The following is a 21,721-nucleotide window of genomic DNA, read 5'->3' as shown; positions in this document are numbered from 1 at the left end:
GGTTCTTATTTCTACCTGTGACTAACAGGTGGTGAGGACAGCGTGGTAGACCTAGAGGTTTGAATCCAGGTTATAACCTCAGTATGGAATTTATATTTTTAGGTGTTTTCTAATCTAAAACCAACAAGCTGTATTACAGTTTAAGTTGCAGTCATGCGAGTGTGCGGAGTTTGTCACAGACACTCATATTTGAAGCGAGTCTCAAAGAGTGCTGTCCCACTTCAAATTCTGCTCTAACTAAAAATGTAAAGCAATTACACTATCTGGAGATTGACTAGATTTACAGAAGAGTGACTGGATTTGGCTGTAAAGCTGCTAGCTATTCGGAATCTCCCATTGGTACTCCCTGAAAAATTACAGTTTACACAACTTTTTGGTCATCAAGTTCATAAATCTAAACTGATGTGAATGCCAAATACCACTTGAGGTTTAAAAAAATTGGTCAATGCTGAAAAGACAGAATAAGTAGAAACTAATTTTAACCATTTGGCAAGATGTAGACTTACTTAAGTCTTCAGGGAAGTATCCAACAGGAACGGCTGGTTGTGCAACTGGTATTAACTGAATTTAACTGTAAACATAATTACCTTTGGTCTTGGTAGGAATTTTGGAATATGTTGACATCCTGTGAGTGGTCAATATCCACATGCAAGTATGAAAGAGATTTCAGTGTACTAGGAGAGCTGTTGTCAGGAGAGTACATGGGAAGCAATCAAAATTTTTCTGCTTATTTTAAAGTTTAAAATCGATGCTGATTTAAAAAAAAAATCCAAAACAATTAAAAAAACACCTCAAAATTAGTATCTTTTGACACATGGTAGTGTAGTTTTTTTAATCCTGCAAGGCAGGAAACCACCTCATTGTATTCTTCTGGATTTGGAAAGATACTTACTAACATAACCTGTATTGGCATTTTGCCAATTTGGTATTATAAACTTAACTTCAAAACTGACATTCTATATTCAAAGTTGACTGGATAAATTCGCAAAGCAGAAGTTATCAGGCCACTGTTGGAAATCCACACAGGAAATGTTGGACGCAATAGATGTTTCTAAAATATAAAGGTGTTGCCTTCTTTTTGGTGTCTTTGGAAAGAACAGGTAAATATAGTCTGTGGCAGTATCCTGAACAACAGCAAAAGTATTTAGTCCTTAGGATGGCCTGAAACAAATCTGGAGATGTACAAAAAAATAAATTGATAGAAGATGCAAAAGAATAGAAGTTCATTAATATGTGATACTTAATATTATAATTAATAAATGCAGTTCTCAGTTATGCTAGCTATTTTCAATTAGACTATCCCTTACTGTGTGCTTCAGTAATGATAACTGGATGTCTTTGTATGATGAATGAAGTAATTCACATGCACACTAGCTGCTTCAAGCTAAACTATCCCTTTGCTTATGGTTCTACATTAATAGCTGGATGTCCTGTATAATGGATAAAGTAATTCTCAGGCACACTGAAGCTCTTCTATCACTGGATATGATGTAATTTAATCTTATTTCTCCATCAGCACAATAAATGGGACTGTATGTGAAAAAGAATCTGTGTTTGTTTGTAAGATTTTACTTGGAAATCGTCTTCCAAAGAGGAGGAAAATGAATGCATGGCAGAGAGTTCTATGTTCCCAAAAGATTCTGTTTACAGTTTTGTTGAACTTAGCATTTATTGTAAGGATGGTAGATTGTTCTAGTTTTAATAATCATAGTGCTGTTCTGTTTTAATATTGCATGATCTGTGGGCTGCCATAAAATTGTTACAAATTGAAAGGCTGATATAACATGAAATGAAGCACCTCTTCTGAATGTTCCTTTTGTTTGGTATTTAACAAATTAGTATGTTGACATTTGTCACTGATGGATTTCATTATTTGATGAAAGGGTTTTAAGAGGTTTGGCAGCATGAATGGTTTGTCCTACAGACTTCTGAGAATTGATAAAGGCATCTTTGTTCTTTGTGCAAAAGCACAACAGATATCTTATTGACTGACGCATACAAAAAAGACAGCTTGTATAGCTGCTGTGCAGAGTAAACTAAGAAAATGAAGCCATTACAGATTCTTCTATGTTTTTGTCTCTTGTTTTTTGCTGACAGCATGTATCTCCTTAATCAAAGTAGCCAGAAGGATTGGATACTCATTCAGTAAAACGAAAACATTTAATTTTTATCAGTTCATGTACTGTTTATAGATGATGAAAATAAGAAAAACAGGTTAGCTAATTAACTAATTAGCTAAATTTCTACGTTTCTAAGATGAATGTGTCTTTGTTAAACAGAGGATAAAGGCATATAAGAAATAATGCATTTTAAAAGTAAAGCTGAAAATCAGAAAAGACTTGATAGTGTTGGACTTCCACCATTCTGGACCAATTTTTTAAGTAAAATGAAAGACTTCAGAAAATGGATTAATATGTACCAATTCTTGTAGATGGTACTGCATATGAATAACAATGAGATGAATTGGATAACTATCTTAATCTTTTTGTTTGCTCCCGCATTTATAATTGGCACAAGGAACAAGAGTGTAATAGATACCAACTGAAAATTTTAAAGACTTGTATCTGTGCCTCTTGTATGACCTGAGAAGTTCTGATTTTTTTTTTTAAAGATCTGAGCTTTACATCTTTATTTATTTTTTCTTAGAAACATCAAGGATTTATAGCTCTTTCTCCTTCAGTAATATTTGGGATTTCCTGAATGATTCAGATATGTATCTAGAGTTTTCTCATTCTGCAAATCAAGTATTTGTCACAAGAATCCTTAAAAAACAAGAGCATTTCTTAGGTTTGGTTTTGTTTGTGATGCTACTTTTACTGTAGCTCATAGAGATTTAGTAAGAACCACTTCTGCCTTCCAGCAGGTTTAATTTCCTTGTTGCTTTTAGAACAGTGATACCACAATGCCTTGAATTGAGAAAAGAATTCTGAAAAACTTGAAGAACAAGCAATCCGTTTTCCCTTTTTCATTGATTTGGCTTTTTTGTTGTGGATAAAATCTTTCTTTTATAAATTAAGTGAAGAAAAAATGACTCATTCTTTATTTTGTCTTGTCTGTGTCACCTTTTGAGAGCACTAATTCATAAGCCCTTAACTTGAGTGATTTTCATTGAATATGGTAAAGCATATATATATATATTGCTTTCTGTCTGACTGTTTATCATAGCTGGTTATTTGCTGGTTGTCTCTGTGCTGTGTTAATATCTGCCAGAAACTTCATGATACAGTAAAAAGAAATCCAAATTTTCCAGTAATAACAAGGATGGAAAGCTACAACTAATGATATCCATCTTCACAATCGAGTAATATCATTTATCAGTGACAAAATGTCATCACTTAGACTGCAGCTGAGTGTTGTTAGTGACCGTTCATCATATTGATCATTTTTAGCAATAATACAAAGAGTAGTTTGAAAAGTCAATGAAACTAATGCTATATTTATTTCTAAAATAAAACAAGAGAATCTACTTTTTTAGTTTCCCTTTGGAATATGAGGAGAAAACAAAAAAAATACTCAGAACTATTTTATATTTATAAAACGAGAGGTGTGAGTACCTGTATCTCTTTCCGTTACTCACTTCTTGCAAAAATATGATCAATTAAAATATTTAATTACAATGATCAATGTCTATCCATTGTAATTTTCTGTTCGCTTTTTTTTTATTTCAGCAAGTACATAAGATTAATTTTGTGGTCCTTATATAAATCAGTGTTAAATGAAAAAAAATTAATATAAACACATGGTTCAAATAGAGACTTTCCACACTATTATTTGTAATTGAGCATTTTCACGTGGTTAATAGTATAATTGTTAGGTTTTTTTAGTGTTTTCTTCATTTGGCCAATTTCTAATATTTGGAAGGACTCAGAAATGTGGTAAAAGTTTCATATACAATCTGGAACATGGCAAGTTTGGAATGTAAACCAAATACTGCATTTATATCTGTATATAAAATTCTTACTGAAATTAGTGGAAATATGATATTTCCTCAGTCTCCTTAGACACGAACAAAATTTGTCCTTCAGCCTCTGACCTTTTGTGAGCTACCTATATCAGTAACGATGTTTTATCATTGTCGTGATCTATCAGCTGCCTTACATCAAACAAAAAAAAAAAATTTTAAAAAATCTATATCCTAAGATACTTTGCAGAGCAATTTGTATTAGAAATACATTTGTTTTCTTATCTTTATTTCTTGTTCTGTAATTGGAGTACTGTAGATTGACTTCCAATATATCTATCTGGTTTTTAAGAAAAACACAAATAACCAAAAACAGTTGTGCAGCTTGTAAGACTTGTTTGGAAATGTCTGCCATGAAACAATGCAGTTTTATACTATGAATATTTAGTAAGGGATCTGGAAACTGGTGTCACAGATTATTTTCAGTGTTTTCAGTGTCAATATTTTTTTGAGTAGCATTTGGAAGTGAAGTGTGAAGGTTAAAAACTGAGCTCCATAAAATACGGAGTTGGCTTTGTTGCTTTTTTACTTAGTAGTGAAACAGGTGCTTGTATTTATTGAAGTCACTTAGCCATAAATCAGTTAACTAAATCAATTAATTACGGAAAAGTCATTGTGTGATACACAAAATAAAAAACCGTAGTCCCTCAAGGTGTTTCTCTTGGAAAGCTGGCTGTAAGATTTTTGCCAGTGTTGTAGCCATTTGTTACTAGGAAGTATTGTGTGATTGATTTTTATAAAAGAGTGTGTTACTTTGTGGGTTTTTTGGGCAGAAGGTTTCAAACCTGTAAAAAAATCTTGATGGGAGCTTGAGGTTTTGAAACTGTAATTCTTTTTCTCCCCGCACCCCATAATTTTCTGTTTGCTTCTCTGTGCAATAGCAGGCAACTTGCTTCCTGTCGCAAATCTTGCAATTATGAGAGTTTCTAAATGAATAGATATTGTTGGGCTTACATATGACATTAGTAAACAAAATCTGAAGCGTTCCAAAATATGTTCATGCCCCGCAATTTCCTCATTGTGATACAGAATGTGGAAGATGACAAGAATTGAGCTAAAGCTGTTGTTCGGCATCCTGGGGGCATCAGAGGTCAACTGATGAATAACTCTTCAGCTCTGTAGTTTTTTCTTGACTTGACTCCTGGTTGTTCTTGTCACTTCCAGTTTCTAACGATCTTCTTACAAAATTGGGTTAGCTTACTGGCAGTGCTTGAGTCTCAGACGTCAGACTGAAGTTCATATGTAAAATACACCATTCTTTGTTTCCTTCTTGATTAACTGCCCAAGTCATATTTTAAGCAGATAGGATATATTACCATGATACAAGTGCAGCAGGATATCAGCCACAGGTAAGTTGTTTTGTGATTTTTTGTATAAACACAGGTAAATGTTTTTGACTTAGCACTGTCAAAGAGTGTGTGCTGTGTGTGTGTTAGAGAGATGATGAGATATAATTGTTTGAAGAAATTACTTGTATTATTAACAGATTGTTCATTTGCAAACAACAAGTTGGGTGGGCAAGTTGATCTGGTGGAGGGCAGGAAGGCTCTGCAGAGAGATTTGGACAGACTGGATCAATGGGCTGAGGTCAGTGGTAGGAGGTTTAACAAGGCCAAGCGCTGAGTTCTGCTCTTGGGTCACAACAACCACATCCTTTGCTACAGCCTTGAGGCAGAGTGGCGGGAAGTGCTCGCTGGAAAAGGACATGGGGTTGCTGGCTGACAGTGGCTGAACATGAGCCAGGGTGTGCCCAGGTGGCCAAGAAGGCCAATGGCATCCTGGCCTGTATCAGCAATAGGGTGGCCAGCAGGACCAGGGAGTGATTGTCCCCCTGTACTCAGCACTGGTGAGGCCACACCTTGAATGCTGTGTTGAGTTCTGGGCCTGTCACTGTAAGAAGGACATTGAGGGGCTGGAGCGTGTCCAGAGAAGGGCAACCGAGCTGGTGAAGGGTCTGGAGCACACGTCCTGTGAGGAGTGGCTCAGGGAGGTGGAGCTGTGTAGCCTGGAGAAAAGGAGGCTCAGGGGAGACCTTACTGCTCTCTACAACTGCCTGACAGGAGGGTGCAGCCGGGTGGGGGTTGGTCTCTTCTCCCAGGTAACAAATGACAGGACAAGAGGAAATGGCCTCAATTTGCACCAGGGGAAGTTTATATTAGAAAAAAATTTCTTCACAGAAAGAGTTATCACACATTGAAACAGGCTACCCAGGGAAGTCGTGGAATCACCATCCTTGGAGGTATTTAAAAGATGGTAGATGTGGCACTTAGGGACATGGTTTAGTGGTGGACTTGGCAATGCTGGGTTAATGGTTTGATTTGATGATCTTAGAGGTCATTCCCAAGTGAAATGATTCTATGATTCTGTTTTGTGATGTGCTACCGATCTTGATAGTCACGTCTAGGGGAATTCTTGTGACCGTTCTGTTGCAAGTGATAGTTCCAGTCCATGTTTTTAACATTGTGTATTTTACTTGGATTGTGGAGAGAGAAGCTGATCCCTAGAAGAAAGCGTGAACTTGGAAACAGATCCTGTTGTAGAAAAGAAACTAAACTTAATAAGGCACTTTTTTGGCAAGCCTCGTGCAAAAATGAAAACCTCCAAAATGCAACTCAGTAAATACCTTGTTTTAGGAGATACAGCTCTGTTTCATACTTCCTGTCCCCTGACACTGAGCATAAAGTTAAGAGAATTTAATTATGTGGAATGAGTTGGTTTGATAGTCTTCCTTTAGGATGATCCCACATTATGTGGGAGTGCATCAAATTCTTTATTTTTTGAAGCACACCAAGCCTGTAACTTTTTGTTTCAGGTCAGTATGATTGGTCCTTTTTGTGGTAGCAAAGTAAGGTCTCCTAGCATATAAAAATTATGTTTGTCAACTCTTGTCAACATTTTCAATGTGGCTTAATTTATTTTTATTAATCATAAAGTTCCAAAGCTGTTTGGGTCTCTGAAGAGACTTTATAAAATCTTCTCTCTGAATAATGTGCAGACAAATCAAATAAATGGTGACCCATAAGTCTAAAGACATTGAAAGGTATCACAGTTGTATGTGATTACATACTGTCTTTTTATGCAGGTTTTCTTCAAGGTTTTTCATTTGGTGTTAATATGGGATTGAAGATATTGAGGATCAAGATTTGTTACAAACCCTGCTGTTCGTGTGGTAGTTTTGAGCTTAGGCTCATGTTATCTTTTTCTTTTCACTGTATAAATTCTTCAGTTTTATGGCAAGTACTGGTTTTGCTGTTGAACAGCAGTAGAGTTTCTCCTGAGAGGGTTTCACCCTTGTTTACACATATCCTCACTAGTCTGGTTTGGAGCTGCAAAATATGCAATACTGAAGAGATTACCAGTTCACAGAGCAGCTGCTGCTCGGGTGGTCAGATCATTATTTAGGCACTTGACTGAAATTTGCAGTTTGGATCTTGAATTGCAGTACTGAGTTGGCTGAGTTGACTGTTACTATTCTCTTTCCAAAACACAGGCGTTAGTTTTCTTTCCATGTTGCCTACCCTACCGTGTTCCTACATGACTTATGGAGTAAAAAGTTAGTCATCTGCTCTAGAATGATTTTCAGCTGTAACTTCTGTCACTTTTTGGTTTCTCACTATGATGGTAGGAAGGAAAATATTTAAAAAGCTTCCATTATTTCTGGAATAGTGCTCAGAGTATTCTACCTACCAGATCCTTGTCTCTACAACTGCATCTGAATATATATTTGAGTTTCTGGTATATGTAAACCTAGGAGGTGAAAAAGATTGTAGTTCTCTCAGTACTGCGCTGTAACATACACTAGACCAATGGAAATTATAGAAGTAAGAAAGTGGATGTTGCATGTTTGTGTCTGTATTCCAATGGCACAAGTACCCTCAAAGATAAGTTAAGCTAACATTCAAAGTCTGTTGTAGATAACTGCTGACATCATGCTGATACCGCTCTTTATATCACTGGAAGAATGTAGGTTGAAGGCAACTGATCAGAGTTTACATGAACTATTTGTGAAGAACTGTCATTTAATTCTCTAACATTCCCAAACTCCACTAATCTTGAAATGTGTATCTTAATTTTAATGTATTCCTATGAAAATATTTGAGACACTTCCTCTGCTCCCTTCTACCTACAATAACTGTCTCATCCATTTATTATCTGATTACTTTTTTTCTAAATAGAAAATTCAAAATATGATTTTTGAAATATATATATAAAAGCGGTATCTGTAATAGTGATTTTTGGTACCAGTTTTGACTCAGAAGCATTATTTCCCAGGTGACAATAGTCTTGGCTCTGTTATTTCGACAAATATGTAAGAAAGTATATGTGCAAATCTTTGTTAAGAGGGAAAGATTTCTACTTCAAAATGAATGGAACAAGTTTGTTAGAAATGAACTTCATGTTCCCATCTTAAATGTGTATTTAAGTTCTTGCACATACATTTGGCTAGGGTTTGTGCTGTGTGTCTCATCTGATTATGTGTGAGCAGCCAAGGATAGCACACTGTTGCAGACTGTGTGCAAAGCAGCACTTGCATCTAAGTCATGGGTCTAGAGAAAGTTTTGAAAAGTTGCTGTTAGAGATTTGGCTTCTCTAATGGTCAGATTACTGTTCAGAGCTTTAGGACTCATTAGAAACCTTTTATTTGTTAAAGAGACTATCTATTAGGGACGTCTTCATGGGTGGATTTGAATGATTGGAACATCAGGACTCTTTGGCCTTTCACAACAACAATTTCTTTCCCTTTGGGGCTCAGTTTTTCCTTTATATGCATTCATGCCATAGTTACAGTGTTGATATTTCCCTTAACTGCAATTTAACTGGGTGGGGGAACTTGTTCCTTCTTCCAGTCAAGTGATGTTAATATCTAAGTTAAGAGCATGGGATTCTGGTCAGAATAATGATCTTTTGCTTCAGAAGGGTAACCAAGTGTATACTTGTCGAAAACAAGTCATTAACTTATTTTTCTCTTAGAGCCATTGGGAACTTGTCCAGCTTCCTGGGAAGGACTGGTAGGGTTGTTGGTTTTTTTGTTAACTGGGAGAGGTTTCCCATCTTTCTTACCACATCCAGCTTGCCTGTTCTGGCCTGTTTCCGAAACTTGGACCCTACTTGCTGGAGGCATTTATAGGCTGCACAGGCCTTGTCAGGTCTTGATGTAATTTCTGAGGTGAATCATCTTTGTCCATTTCTAATGTACGAATGGATTTCTTTCCTTTTCGATTAGAATCAAAGAAATGGATATCAAACCTTATAATTTGTTCCTAATAAATCAAACAGTTGGTAGGAGGGCCAAATATCTTGTTTAAAAAAAAAAAAGACTTTGGGTCTTGCAATTTAATTACCAGTCCAATTATCTTATTTTTCACTTAGACACTTTCTTGAATTATTGAGTGTTTTAGGAACAATGCTGCTAAGTAACAATGAGCAATTGATAACATTCATAACATTTTCTCAATACAGAGAGGATGGCAACCTGTTCGAGTGAGTCCAGAGAAGGGTCACCAAGATGATCAGAGGGTGGAGTACCTCTCCTATGAGGAAAGTCTGAGAGAATTGGGTTTGTTCAACCTGGAAAAGAGAAGGCTTTGGGGTGACCTAATTGCAGCCTTCCAGTACCTGAAGGGAGCCTCCAAGAAAGATGGAGAGTGACTTTTTACAAGAGCATGTAGTGACAGGACAAGGGGGAATGGCTTCAAACTCAAAGACAGAAGATTTAGATTAGATGTTAAGAAGAAATTTTTTCTGTGAGGATGGTGAGGCTCTGGAACAGGTTTCCCAGAGAAGCTGTGGACTCCCCATCCCTGGAGATGTTCAAGACCAGTCTGGATGGGGCTCTGAGCAACCTGGTCTAGTGGAAAGTGTTCCTGGCAGTGGGGTTGGAACTATGTGATGTTTAAGATCCTTTCTGACACAAGCCGTTCTATGATTCTATGAACATTGCACATCCTAGATTATATTGGAAAGGTAGATGTGGTTTGTATCAGTATAGGTGGAACAGAGTTTCTGGAATTCAAATATGTATTGAAAATAGAGAATCTGTGTTTTAAGCGAATACATAGACTCAAACTTCTTCCAAAGTAATAGGTGTTGGACATCTTCCAGAGACACATTCAGTCTTTGATAAAATTACTCTTAAGAAAAATGGGAGCTTTTCAGCGGTTTGAATTTGAGATAGTTCTATTCGTTAAGGGCAAGCAAAATAAAAGGAATCATTTAAGGTGTTCTCAGGAAAGGAAGTTGCTGGCTCTACTCAGACTCTAAAATTAAATTCTACTGAAGCACTCAGTCTTATTTTTAGCCTTGTAGGAAGCTGTACTCATATTCTTTGGCCGAAATTTAACTCATATACATTTTTCTCACTGAAGTGATTTGTAATCTGTCTGTAAAAGAGAATATTGTCCAAATGTGGCATTTCTGGTTTTTAAGTGATTGGAGAAAGCAGGAAATACAATCTTTGCTTTATTGTATATTTACCTACAATAGACTTAAAATGCAAACTGTTATGTGAGCCTATTTATGAGGCATGAAGTTACTTTCGTTTTGCTTCACCAAGTGGCCGAAATGTTGCCACCAGTATGTCTGGAATGTTATTTACTTGGTCTATTTCTGCAGTTTGTCTTTGTAGCACTGTACACGTGCCACAATTAGGGGTCATTTACTTACAAGTGACCAAAGTTGTGGTTATTTTTCTCATTGGGGGCTTTATAATAAAAGATTCATCATGTTCTGCAGCTTCTGTGCTCACACTTTTTCCCCCTCTCTCTCTCTCCCTTCATTTTCTAAATCAGAATTGCTTTTGGCAAAGATATGGAGAGCTGCTGTTTTTACTTGCTTTTTTTGTGTTACTTGATTCCTCGATTTAGTACTTTAATTTCTTACATTGTTTCTTACAATGCCATCTGATTGAAATGTATTAACTTTCTTGGCTGGATAACTATTTTTGTATAAGGAAATAGTTGCTGAGTTTGTTTTTCTGTCTAAGTGTGTATCATATTTTATGGTCCTAGTTCCAGACATTCAACTGGTTGCAAGAAAACTGTGGGTGTTTTAACATTTCCAACGGAAGGGTAGGACGGGTGGGGAAGCTTTTTGGAATGCTGACTAATAATATTTGACTTTTGGAAATGTCTTAAGGCCATACACTCCCCTCCCATGCTTGGAAGGCTAGACTTAGAGACCTTGGGTCTCAAAGGTATTATCCTTGTGCTTCATTTCCTTTCTAACTGACTGGAGTAAGAAAAGAGTTGAAATGCAGATCATGGATACCATGGGTTAATGCAGGAGCACTCTGTGGATGGTGGTCTTGGTTTGTCTCCTTGCTACTCCCATCTGTGACATGGTGCCCTGTTAACCCTTTGCATATTATTCAGAGGGCTTAATTCTGCTACTTCTATTTCCTAGATATACTTAGTTTCAAAAGTTGTATAGGTTTTGAGATGTTCAGGTCTGTAATGTCGATCAGAACCAATGAAAGGTATCCCTGTCCATGGCAGGAGAGTTGAAAGCAGGGGATCTTTAAGGTCTCTCCCAATCCATGCCATTCTTTGGTTCTCTTATTATTATGGCCATGCAATACACGTTGGAACAGGTCAGTAATGGATTCTGTCACTCATTTCTCTTTCACAGTCCACACATCATCTTTCTGTCACAAAGTGTACTACCAGGAGGAAGCCATCTCTGTGGAACACGTCTGTGTCATGAAATAGCTCACGCTTGGTTTGGACTGGCCATTGGTGCTCGTGATTGGACTGAAGAGTGGATAAGTGAAGGGTTTGCCACGTTTTTAGAAGATATATTTTGGGCTAGAGCACAACAGGTAAGGTGATGACATGTTGCTTCAAAATTAAATTAACGTGGAAATCAAAATGATATGTGAGTTAGATATAAATGAAACCTCCTGTGCTATGAAGTAAAGTATTTTAAAATGGTATTGGAATTTGTGTGCTTACTTGCTTTTAAAAAAAAAGTGATCCGCAATGAATACAAATGTTTACAAAGGTAGAGGTCAGTGCAAATGAGAGTGGAAGCATTTGTTTGTAAATGATTACTTTCCCACAAATGTATTAGTTATTAAAATTCAACCATCAAACAATTCCTCTGTATTCTTTCCACTTCTGTTGTGTACCTGAAACTGGAAAAATCAACAGTCTTACTACATACAGTAATATTCCAGGTACCTAATTAAAATTGGTTTTGTCCAATGGATGGCCAAGAAATGTACTTCAAAGCAAAATGGAAGATGATTTTAAACAGGGCACACTGGCACTTAACATTGTTTTTCTCTTCTACTGCCCAGCAAGTTACTCTCCTGCCAGAGACTTAGAAATCATTGCCTGCCTTAAGGTGAAAATTTCATGAGTTGCATGTCAGCTAGTAAAGTGTTTTTCTGATGCACTTCTTATTTTTGTAGTACCTCTGCTACTTCAAGCATTTTGTGTGTCAGTCATTTCTTCCTGTGCCTGCTTCAGGTTCTACCCCTTTAGTCTGCAGGTGTCCACCTGAGGAAAAGTGTGGCAGAACTAGAGTTTATTAGATGTTATACACTCTTCTGAACCTCCATTTTACTAAGTGTCTGGCATATTTATAGCACCAAGCAAAACAGAATGCCTTGTTATGTACTATATTTCTGGAAAAAGAGAGAAAGGCTGTCCTAACACTTGGTTTTCCCCTTTTGGTTCTAAAACTCTTTTGTGCCCTCACACTGAGCATCACTACACTGCTATGAGCTGTTAACATTAATTCTTTGCTTTTATGAATCACTTGAAAGCATTTTGATTGTAGTAGATATCTTCTTGGAGCTGAATGTAAAGGAGCAAGCAACAGAACAATGTGATTAGTTCCCTTGTTAATGTGTAAGGCATACCTTTTTAATGTTGTTGAGTAGTTTTGATGCTATGCAATCACAGAATTTAAGGATTATGAGTATATTCCATAGTGCCTGAGAATAATTTCAGTTGTGGCTGAATATAATGCAGGTTAATATCAGCTGCTTTTGCTTTCCCCAATCTCCCATCTCTTCTTATAATAGAGAAACATGAATTATAATTATGTTCAAAATAATTGTCAGCTGGCAACCTGGCATTTACTTCATAAGTAGGAATCTCTGTTAATGTTACATAAATGGGGGAAAATACAACTGGGACCTTTCATGAGTGTGGCAGGTGTAGTAGGAAAGAGGAATGAAGCCAGGACACAATGTAGCTCTTTACTCTCAAGTTGGGAAAAGTAAAGATGCAACCAAAACCACTATGCCAGGTATCTGTACTGTATATTCAGTTCATTTGTTGCCATTCGCTAAAGGGAAAACAACATGCCCATCTCTCTCCTCAGTCAGAACTATTTAACTGATTAGTGATTTGCTGTGCACAGTGAGGCTTTTGATTTTCTTAGTGCTGCTATTAACTCTTACAGCAACAACTGTTATTTTTTTATCATGGATATTGGTACTGTTTCCTGCCTCTTCTGCACATTAAAGAGAAACAAACCAAGTTTCATGTTCCAAAAATTATTATTGTCTGTTGGGAAACAGCAATCGGTGGTCTGTGTTTTTTGTTTACAAGCAGCTGTCACATGATGAAATAAAAGGGCAACAGGAATTGAAAGCTTTGCTTCGCTGGCGCCGACTCAGAGATGAAGTGCAAAACTCTGAAGAAGAGCTGCAAGTTTTAAGGTAACAATATGATAGCATCATCTTTGCGTTTGCATGTTCACTCTCTCATGTTTTCCACATTTTCTCCCTTCGAAAGATATTCATCCAAATCATCTGATTAAATCCACTGCATTTCCTTATTTACTTCTAATGAAAGAAAGAAAATGCAAGTTGAACTGACTAGGTTATACATCTTGACTATAATGCAATTACTTCTCCCTTTGTTATAGAAAGCCTTCAGAAACCATGGGATTTAGTATGATATTAAATGTCTGTAAGCATTTTACAAGAGCTTCTATTCACGGGAAAAATAAAAGACCATTTCCTGAACAAAGTTCACTGTTGGAAGCCGTAACAGAGTCATTTTCTGTGGCTGAAGACAAGCACATACACTAGGATGGTATCTGACTGCCAAGCTGAATGAAGCTTTTAAAATCAAAGAAAAAATACAATGAAATATATAAATCCACTTTCTCATTAGAAATTATTAATATTTATAATAGTTTCTTGGTCTTTAGATATCAGATGCTAAACTCAAGGCTCCTTTGTAGATAGCTAAAGGCAGTCTTCCTTAGCTAGTTATTAATAATCTGGGCTGTTTTGATTGGTGTGTTAGGAATTTTCCATAGTCTTTGATATTGAGTGTCTGTCTAACTCAAGATCCACTGAGCCTCTACTGCTTGTCTCCTCATAATCTTCAACAAAGAATAACAAGTTTACTAATCCTAGTTCAAATTAGCCATGATTTCTGACCAAATCATGGAAGTACAGGGACAGATTTCAAGCAGTTATGTAGTCCATTCTCCTGCTCTGAAATAAAGGCAGTACACACAGACCATCTTAAGTGGGTTCTTACTAACATGTTCTTAGAAGGCTCCAATAAAAAAGTTTTCGTAAGAGAGACAAGCTGTATTAGTGTCTCAGTAAGACAGCTAAGCTTAGTGTTAACAGTTAAAAATTGCTTCCTAATCCACAGTTGAAATACTGTTTATTTCAAATAATGTGGGTTTCATTTTTTTCTTTCACCAAGTGGAAGTGAAGAATAAATTGATATCCATCTTCTCTATTATCAGCTTTCAAATGTTTTTGGAAGACTGTTGCCATTTCATTCATTTAAGGTCTTCTCTTCTTTTTGTGCTTGCCCAGGAGAACCTAAAAGGCTTTTATATTTGGACACTCTAGAGAGCCTTCACCAACAGAAATTCCTCTCCAAGGCCTCATGTAATCCAAAAGCCTATCACCATCTTTGTAACTGCAGTCTTTCATTGATCTGTTTTACTTTATGTTTATTGATGAATTGTGTACCCTGTGTGTAAGCAGAGTCAATGAAGTTCCACATGTGTAAATGTTCAAGTGTGTAATTTGATGATAGCTGTAAATGCAAAAGCAAGCTTTATCACTAGTTGTTACACAGCTGCTGCCAACACAGCTACCAATTTACATGCTGAGGGGTTTTTTTTGTTTTAAATATTTTTTTTTAATATTGGTTTTTGTGATAAGACACTTATCTGAGTAAGTGTTTTCCATTTTCAACACAGTGGAATCACATTTGTTGTCTTTTGTTTGAAGTATATAACTTTAATCAAATGTTATGTGGTGTAAATTTTCATAATTTTTTTTCTAAGGGCCACGATCCCTGAGTGTTTGAAATCCTGAGTTTGAAACTCAGGAAGGATTGATTTATTTTGAAATTGAAACTTAAGCTTTCTATTCACTTGCACATTTAGTAGACATAATAATAAGTATTTTGCTTACCTTTTGGATAGTAGTATTCCTAATGCTAATACAAAAGAGTGACAAATTCATTTCTCATTTGAAAAATATGTCTCCAATAAACACTTCAGGCCAGGAACATGATGCCAGCATATGATTCTGGCCATTTCTTTTTCTCTGATATCTCTGGTTCCTTGTGGTTGCATTTAAGGGCTTCCTACTGGTTTCAGGCAGTTATAAATATTTTCTACTATTTTTGTGGCATGGGCATGAATAAGTTCTCTCTTTGCATATTTACTGGGGTTTTTTACTTTTCTTCATCCTTCTGAAAGTATGTCCTTGTGCTTTCCAAAATTGGCATATACAAGAGAAAATCTCAGTCCTGGCCCTTGCTCTAGGTTGTGAGTCTGTACTGAGGTTTGGGCTGGTTCAAACTTGTGTTTTTATACAGGATATTAAAAGTTAATGACAACTGTTTGTTACTTCTTGCCAGTCATTGGCAGGAAGAAAAAGACCAAGCAACTCACTCTTCCTGAGCATAAGCTTATTCTGCAATTACTTTTTTGTTTCCAGCTATCATATCATTATCTGTGTCTCCTGACATCCGGAAAAATCTACTCCAAACTTATCAGCCGAACCTATTAATTTTTGATCCAGCAAATTAATACCTATTTAGAGTGGGTGAAAGCCACTCAGCAAACTGATGATCAGCCTGATGTTTCTCCTTATTATGGATATTTGGTATTATGTTATAGTAAGTAGCATGTCATAAGCTACCTGACAAAAGAGGTCGGGTAAGAAAGAAACTGGATAAATGTCTTTTCAACAGGCAGCAGCTCTGAAAGGCAGCACCAGCAAATCTTAATATTAAAGAAAGAGTTCATGGCACTTTCATGCTCATACAGGATGAGATTTCCAACAGAACTGTGCCTATTTCCTCACAGAATTTGAAGCAAACCTGCAGGGATAAAAGCACCTGTGAAATATGTCTTGGCACTCATTTTGTTGCTAATCATCAACACCAGCACTCTCATCCAGCACTCTCATCTCTCATGTTAGGAAAGGAAAGAAGACAAGAGAAGTCCATTCTGTAGTGCAGAATAGAGCTGGCATTGATGTTTCATCTCCTGACCCTTACGGCTGAACTTCAGCTTGTGGTTGTTCATTAAGGCAAGCCAATGTTGATATCTAACTCTAAATTAATCTCCAAGTTCTGCTTGTGTCAGGTCCATTCTGTCCTCAAGCAATGTTTCTGACAGCTCTGCAGGTGTTTGAAGAGTTTTATTCTGTCTGGTAGGAAATGTGCTTTCAGATGGTCTCTTACAGGCTCTGCATAAGTTTTCATGACCTGCCACATCAGAGCATTTAATTACCAAGGACATCCTGGTGAACTGTACTTTTACTAGTGCAATGCACTCATCTGCCCAGTAAACAGAAAGCAGCATCTTCTACTTCCTTCAGAAATTTGCCAGTATCCAAAATGTGCCAGATGGCATTTTGAATATTTTGAAACAGTTATATTTTGAAACAAGCATTATGCTTGGCTTTATCTACTAGGTTAGATGCAGATTTTGTAGGCCAGTGTAACAAACTTTCAGTCTCTGTACTTTCAATGTCTTCTTAATACAGTAAGCACTGCTTTAAAATAGTGTGTTGAAGTACTGACAACAGAGAACAGGGTTACATTCTACTTACACTCCTTTACAGACATTTTCAAGAATATATGTGCAGCCTTTGCAGAGGAATGTGTATATGTTTTCTGTATGGAATTCTTCAGTACCATCATCCAGATGCAATACTCCTTTCTAGTCAGTCCTAGGATCTACACAGGCACAAAATCAGAGCAGGAAGGAAGTGTGGTTGCCTAATTTAGAATAATTGTGATTATGAGAGAGATTTCAATTTAGTGTGGATTCTGTAGCCTGTGCTCAAACTCCATTTTTCAAAATCAACAGCTATTTATTAAGAGTGAAATGAAGCAGGTTTTGCTTTTTATGTATGCAGAGAACAGTGAAAAGTCATGTATGGAATGTCAGCAGGCCTTCCTTCCAACAGACTGATCCAGAAGGGAAATAGCTGGATTTCTGCTTTCCTACAGTGTGTCTGCAACATTTACATAGTCTGAAAGATTTGGAGTTGCCACAGAATAAGAAAACAGCTATTGATATCTTTCTTTCAATGTTGAGGGAAGATTTTACTGGAAAGGTATTTCTGAACTATAATGTGGAAGAGGACTGTGTTAGAAACACAGTGTAAAATTCAGTCTGGTTTTTTTTCTCTCTATTTTATTTCAAACAGCTACATTTTATCAAAATTTTGTGTGTAATGGATTTCATGTGCACAGGCCCTAATTAAAATACCTAAAAAAAACCCCAGTTTAGCACTCTGGACAAAACTTTAATAGGAAAGTGTTACACAGATATAAAAAAGGAAGAACATTTTTCTCAAGGGAAAAAAATGGAAAAAAATTTGATCACAAGGTTTAGCTCCTGAAATCACTCTTGCATGAGTGATGTGGTTTGAAGAATCTTGCATTTCTGTGGCCCATATGTCTCATATTCTGTAGAAATGAAGGGAAGGATGTTTGGTTTCGAAGACTGGCCATTTCAAAATCCACATTTAGAATTGGAGAGGTTGTTTTAGTCACAGGGTTAGGCTCCTAAGACAGGCGTCTGTTCTCAGACTACTGCTAGCTGGGATGTTTTCTGAATGGAAGAAAAAAATCTAGAAGGTCTTCAGTACTACACCTGTGAAGGCGCTTCTTACAAATGAAGAAAAAATGTTTCCATAGCTTCTCCTTAGTTTCAGTCTGTGCTCTTCAGAGCCTAGAAGTCCTCCACACTTTACTCTTGTAGATTTGTGGCATACCAGATGCTATATTACATTTTAAAATCAGGCTGTAAATAGTAGGTTTTTTTCTAGATGTTATTGTCTGTGAACCTCAAACCCATGTGTGAAGTACTTTATCTTTTAAAATTTGAACTACTTTTCTTCCAACTCAAATGGAAAAATGAAAATCAGATCACTTTCTTCAGCAGTCTATTGCATGCAGATGAAAGAGGTTATTCTTGCAAGGATAGTCATGTAGGCTGTTAAGCCAAAGATCAGGTAAAAAAAGAGAGGACTCTAGCTGAACCTTGTGACTTCACTATCTTTCCCTCCACTTCCGCTTCCCCTTAAAATGTTATTTTTATTTGTTTCTCTTTGTTCATAACACGTTTGGACTGGAGAATGACCTGCAACCTGATGTCATGCTGGCTGTAAAAAGACTACACCAACCTACTGATGAATTTTATTTAGTAGAAAATTCACTAGTTCAACTGTCTAAGTTATATACGTAAGGTAAAAAAAAAGACTGGACTCATCACAGGTGTTTAGAGTTACTATGCCATTCACAATGCTTTCAGCTGTCAGAACCTGTAATATATGACTTATTTCTTTAGTTATTTATCCAAAACTTAATTAGTGTGTTTCCATTTTAGGCCCAAAAAGGAGAGCACAGGAGAATTTAGTGAGTCTGGAGCTTCTGTTGTCAAGTATGGTCTTAAAGCAGAAAAAATCTTCATGCAGGTTCACTATTTGAAGGTGAGTGTTGTCAGCTGATTTTTATTGAAATTGCTTTATGAATATCATAAAGAATTCTGTCTTCTAGACATCAGAAAATTCATAGCTTCTGCCTTAATTTTTTGCAGGGTTATTTTCTTTTACGGTCTCTGGCAAAGACCATAGGAGAGGTCTCATACCTTGCATCTTTACGGAAATTTGTCGTTAAGTTCCACGGGCAGCTTGTCCTTTCTCAGGTATTGTGCTTGGGCTTGTTCCTCACCTTTTGGAAAAACAAACTACCCAAACTTTTGGATTGGCTACCTAAATCATCATTTCTGGTTGTGGTGTAAAGGGAGAGACAATTGTAATTTGTCAATGTAGGTAAAATTCTTACCTGCTAGAGTGAAGAACATTTTTTTCACAGTGGCACTTGAATCAGACCTGCTAATATCCGATAATACAAACAGTGAGTGATTTTTCTTTTTAAAATGGTACTTCAAAAGGTCAATGTTCATAGGTACTGATGTTCTCAAAGATAGGGTCATTTACCATGCTGGAATTGTCTCCTGTAATCTCTTAGTTTGTGGTTTTTGGTTGTGATCGGTCAGTCTTTTCCCTGATTCCTCTCTGTTTCTGAAAGAGAAGAAATTGTACTTCTGAATTTATTTTCTTCCTCTCTGCATGCTGTTTCATTCAGTGCTTCTAATTTCACCATCTTTCTTAGAAGGACAAAGCCAACTAGTAGAAATTGACCTTCCACTAGGGGTTTCTGTAAAAGTCATGTAACTACTGGCACTAGTTTTGATTTAGGGAATTACATAGCTCTCTGAGCCCAGAATTCTAGGAATCCTGTCACTGGATGAATCCAGCTTGTGCAAATAGCCCTGCAGCTTCTTGCTTCCATAGTGCTGTGAAAACAACCATTCATGGGGGTGTCTGTGAACCAGGTCACTGAAGTCATCGTGGTAAAAAACAGGCCTGGAACAAAACCCACGACACAACAAATATTTAGCATTGCTAGAAGAGCAGTGTGATGACAGTGAGGTGCAAGGGAAGAGAGAGGAGAAGGGGTATGAGTGACTTCCTGAAATGACCTTCTTTGCTAAAGTCTTTCTTATGGTTGAAATCTTTGAGGGTATTCAGGACGTCAATTGATGTCTCCTTGAAACACAGAGTAAGGGCCTCTGATTTTATGTAACGGGAGTCTAACACTTGCTGTTTCATCCAGACACAGTGATTCTTCGCTTGCATGCTTGCTGTTTTGAATCTCACTCTTATGGGGTGAGATGTATGCCCAGGTATCTTACAAATAGCTTACAGACCCATGATTTCTTTTATATGTCAAGTCACCCAGAAGTTAGGAGCAGTAGCTCTTAACACAGCATTTCTGCCCCGTGGAGGAGTGTTTGGAGTGTTTAGGGAGTAAACACTGCTGCAGCTGTTTCCTGTGCCATATTATTGAGACCATGAGCAGTTACATTTGGCATACTATGGAAAATGCCAGTGACTATATGAGCCTTGTCTACATTAGCGTGTCCAAAATCGTAAAAATGATGCTTCACTATTACACAGCTGGAAGAATTTTGAAAATTACAGAAGTCATGAGACTGCTAACAAGAAGAAGAAGCCCAGTGTTTTAAGCTGGTGGTAAGAAAAGTGCTCAGATTTTGGTAAGAAAATGTTAGCTTGTTGCTCCTGGCTGATGTGGGGTGAGTTGTGTCAGTAGACATTTGAAAGCTGCAAAATGTTCAGCACATTGTACTACTAGTCATGGTAGCTAGCTAGCACATACACTAGAGACTTCTCCCTTTGTCTAGCTATGAAATATCAGTTTGTAGCTTACCTACTCCAGTCTCCTAAGATGAAATACTCCAGCCAGAAACACCGATTTTGGTTATTGGATAAAAAACTGCTCGGGGTTTCGTTTTTGGATTATTGAAGCAAAAGTTAAACTTTTGTTTCCTAGGCTACTTTTTATTTGGATATGTGCAATATGTCCTTAACTATGTGCTTAATGTAGGTAAAGAAAGAAAAAAAAGGTACTGTCCTTCATTTGGAAATACCACTTGATATGGTGGCGAAAGAGTGTTGTGCATTAAAACTTCTATGGTTTGCTTTTGTGCTTTACCTTGTTTTACATCAGCCTAAATCCAGCTCTTACTGACGTTATTGCGAAGAGAATTTTAACATCATACTAGTTTTTGGTCACTGAAAAATGCAGATGGGATAGGGCTATATCCAATTTAAAAGTATTTTCTGCCTTTGTAAGAAATCCTTAAGATTATGTTTATGTTGGGGTCTGGTATAGGTGGATAAGGAGTCACAGCAGGAGTTGTAAATGCAGAAGCAATGAAGTCAAGTTAGTACAAAGTTTCTTATTCAAGATCCTTCTGGAACAAATATGCTGTCAGTGTTTAAATGAATAAAAGATTTAAAATAAATAGAGGTACAAATAGTAAGTTTAAATATTATAGTGCTGTACTTTCACCTTGTCCAAAATAACTGTAAAAGTTCCCAGGTTTAGGAATTGTGGGAATGAGGGAAAGTAAAACAGTGAAAAATTGCGCATGTTATGAATACTAGTCTTGTTTTCAGCAGTGTTTGTAGTAATTTTCCTAGATGGGAGCTGCAGGTGCAAGGAAATTACTTCAGATGTGAACATTAATCAGTTTGCTTTTTTCCTTCATTTTGATTGCATGCTCAGTATGTTTTTAATGGTAGCTTTATTTTAGTTGAGTTAGCAACAGATGAGTAAAGCAAATCTGGAATCTTTGAGAAGGATTTTTAAAAAATATTTTGTTTTTCTTTTTACGAGAGAATTCACTTACTAATTGCTTTGAGTGAACTTTTAA

At 36.8% G+C, this 21,721-nt stretch overlaps 1 protein-coding gene across 19 annotated transcripts in view; it reads left to right on the top strand.

The window, feature by feature from the left end:
- Positions 1 to 21,721, top strand: part of LOC121667187 (aminopeptidase O (putative)) — a 244,882-nt gene that overhangs the window by 63,548 nt on the left and 159,613 nt on the right. For 18 of the 19 annotated variants that reach the window (XR_006016948.1, XR_006016949.1, XR_006016953.1 and 15 more), the window contains 4 exons: positions 11,588 to 11,777; positions 13,525 to 13,631; positions 18,806 to 18,908; positions 19,016 to 19,123. Coding sequence is in view for 12 of the 19 variants with exons in the window: in XM_042033591.1 (XP_041889525.1) it covers positions 11,588 to 11,777; positions 13,525 to 13,631; positions 18,806 to 18,908; positions 19,016 to 19,123 (508 nt within the window). In the remaining 7 variants the exon portion in view is untranslated. Of the gene's footprint in view, positions 1 to 11,587; positions 11,778 to 13,524; positions 13,632 to 18,805; positions 18,909 to 19,015; positions 19,124 to 20,441; positions 20,842 to 21,721 lie in introns of those variants that run through there. The other variant, XM_042033599.1, reaches the window with a different exon arrangement.

This window comes from Corvus kubaryi, unplaced genomic scaffold (genome assembly GCF_017639235.1).
Source record: "Corvus kubaryi isolate FWS band 111438036 unplaced genomic scaffold, C.kubaryi_AGA036_p1.0 37357, whole genome shotgun sequence".
Taxonomy (NCBI): domain Eukaryota; kingdom Metazoa; phylum Chordata; class Aves; order Passeriformes; family Corvidae; genus Corvus; species Corvus kubaryi.
The sequence above is the reverse complement of the archived record's forward strand: the minus strand, read 5'-3'. Positions and strand labels throughout refer to the sequence as shown.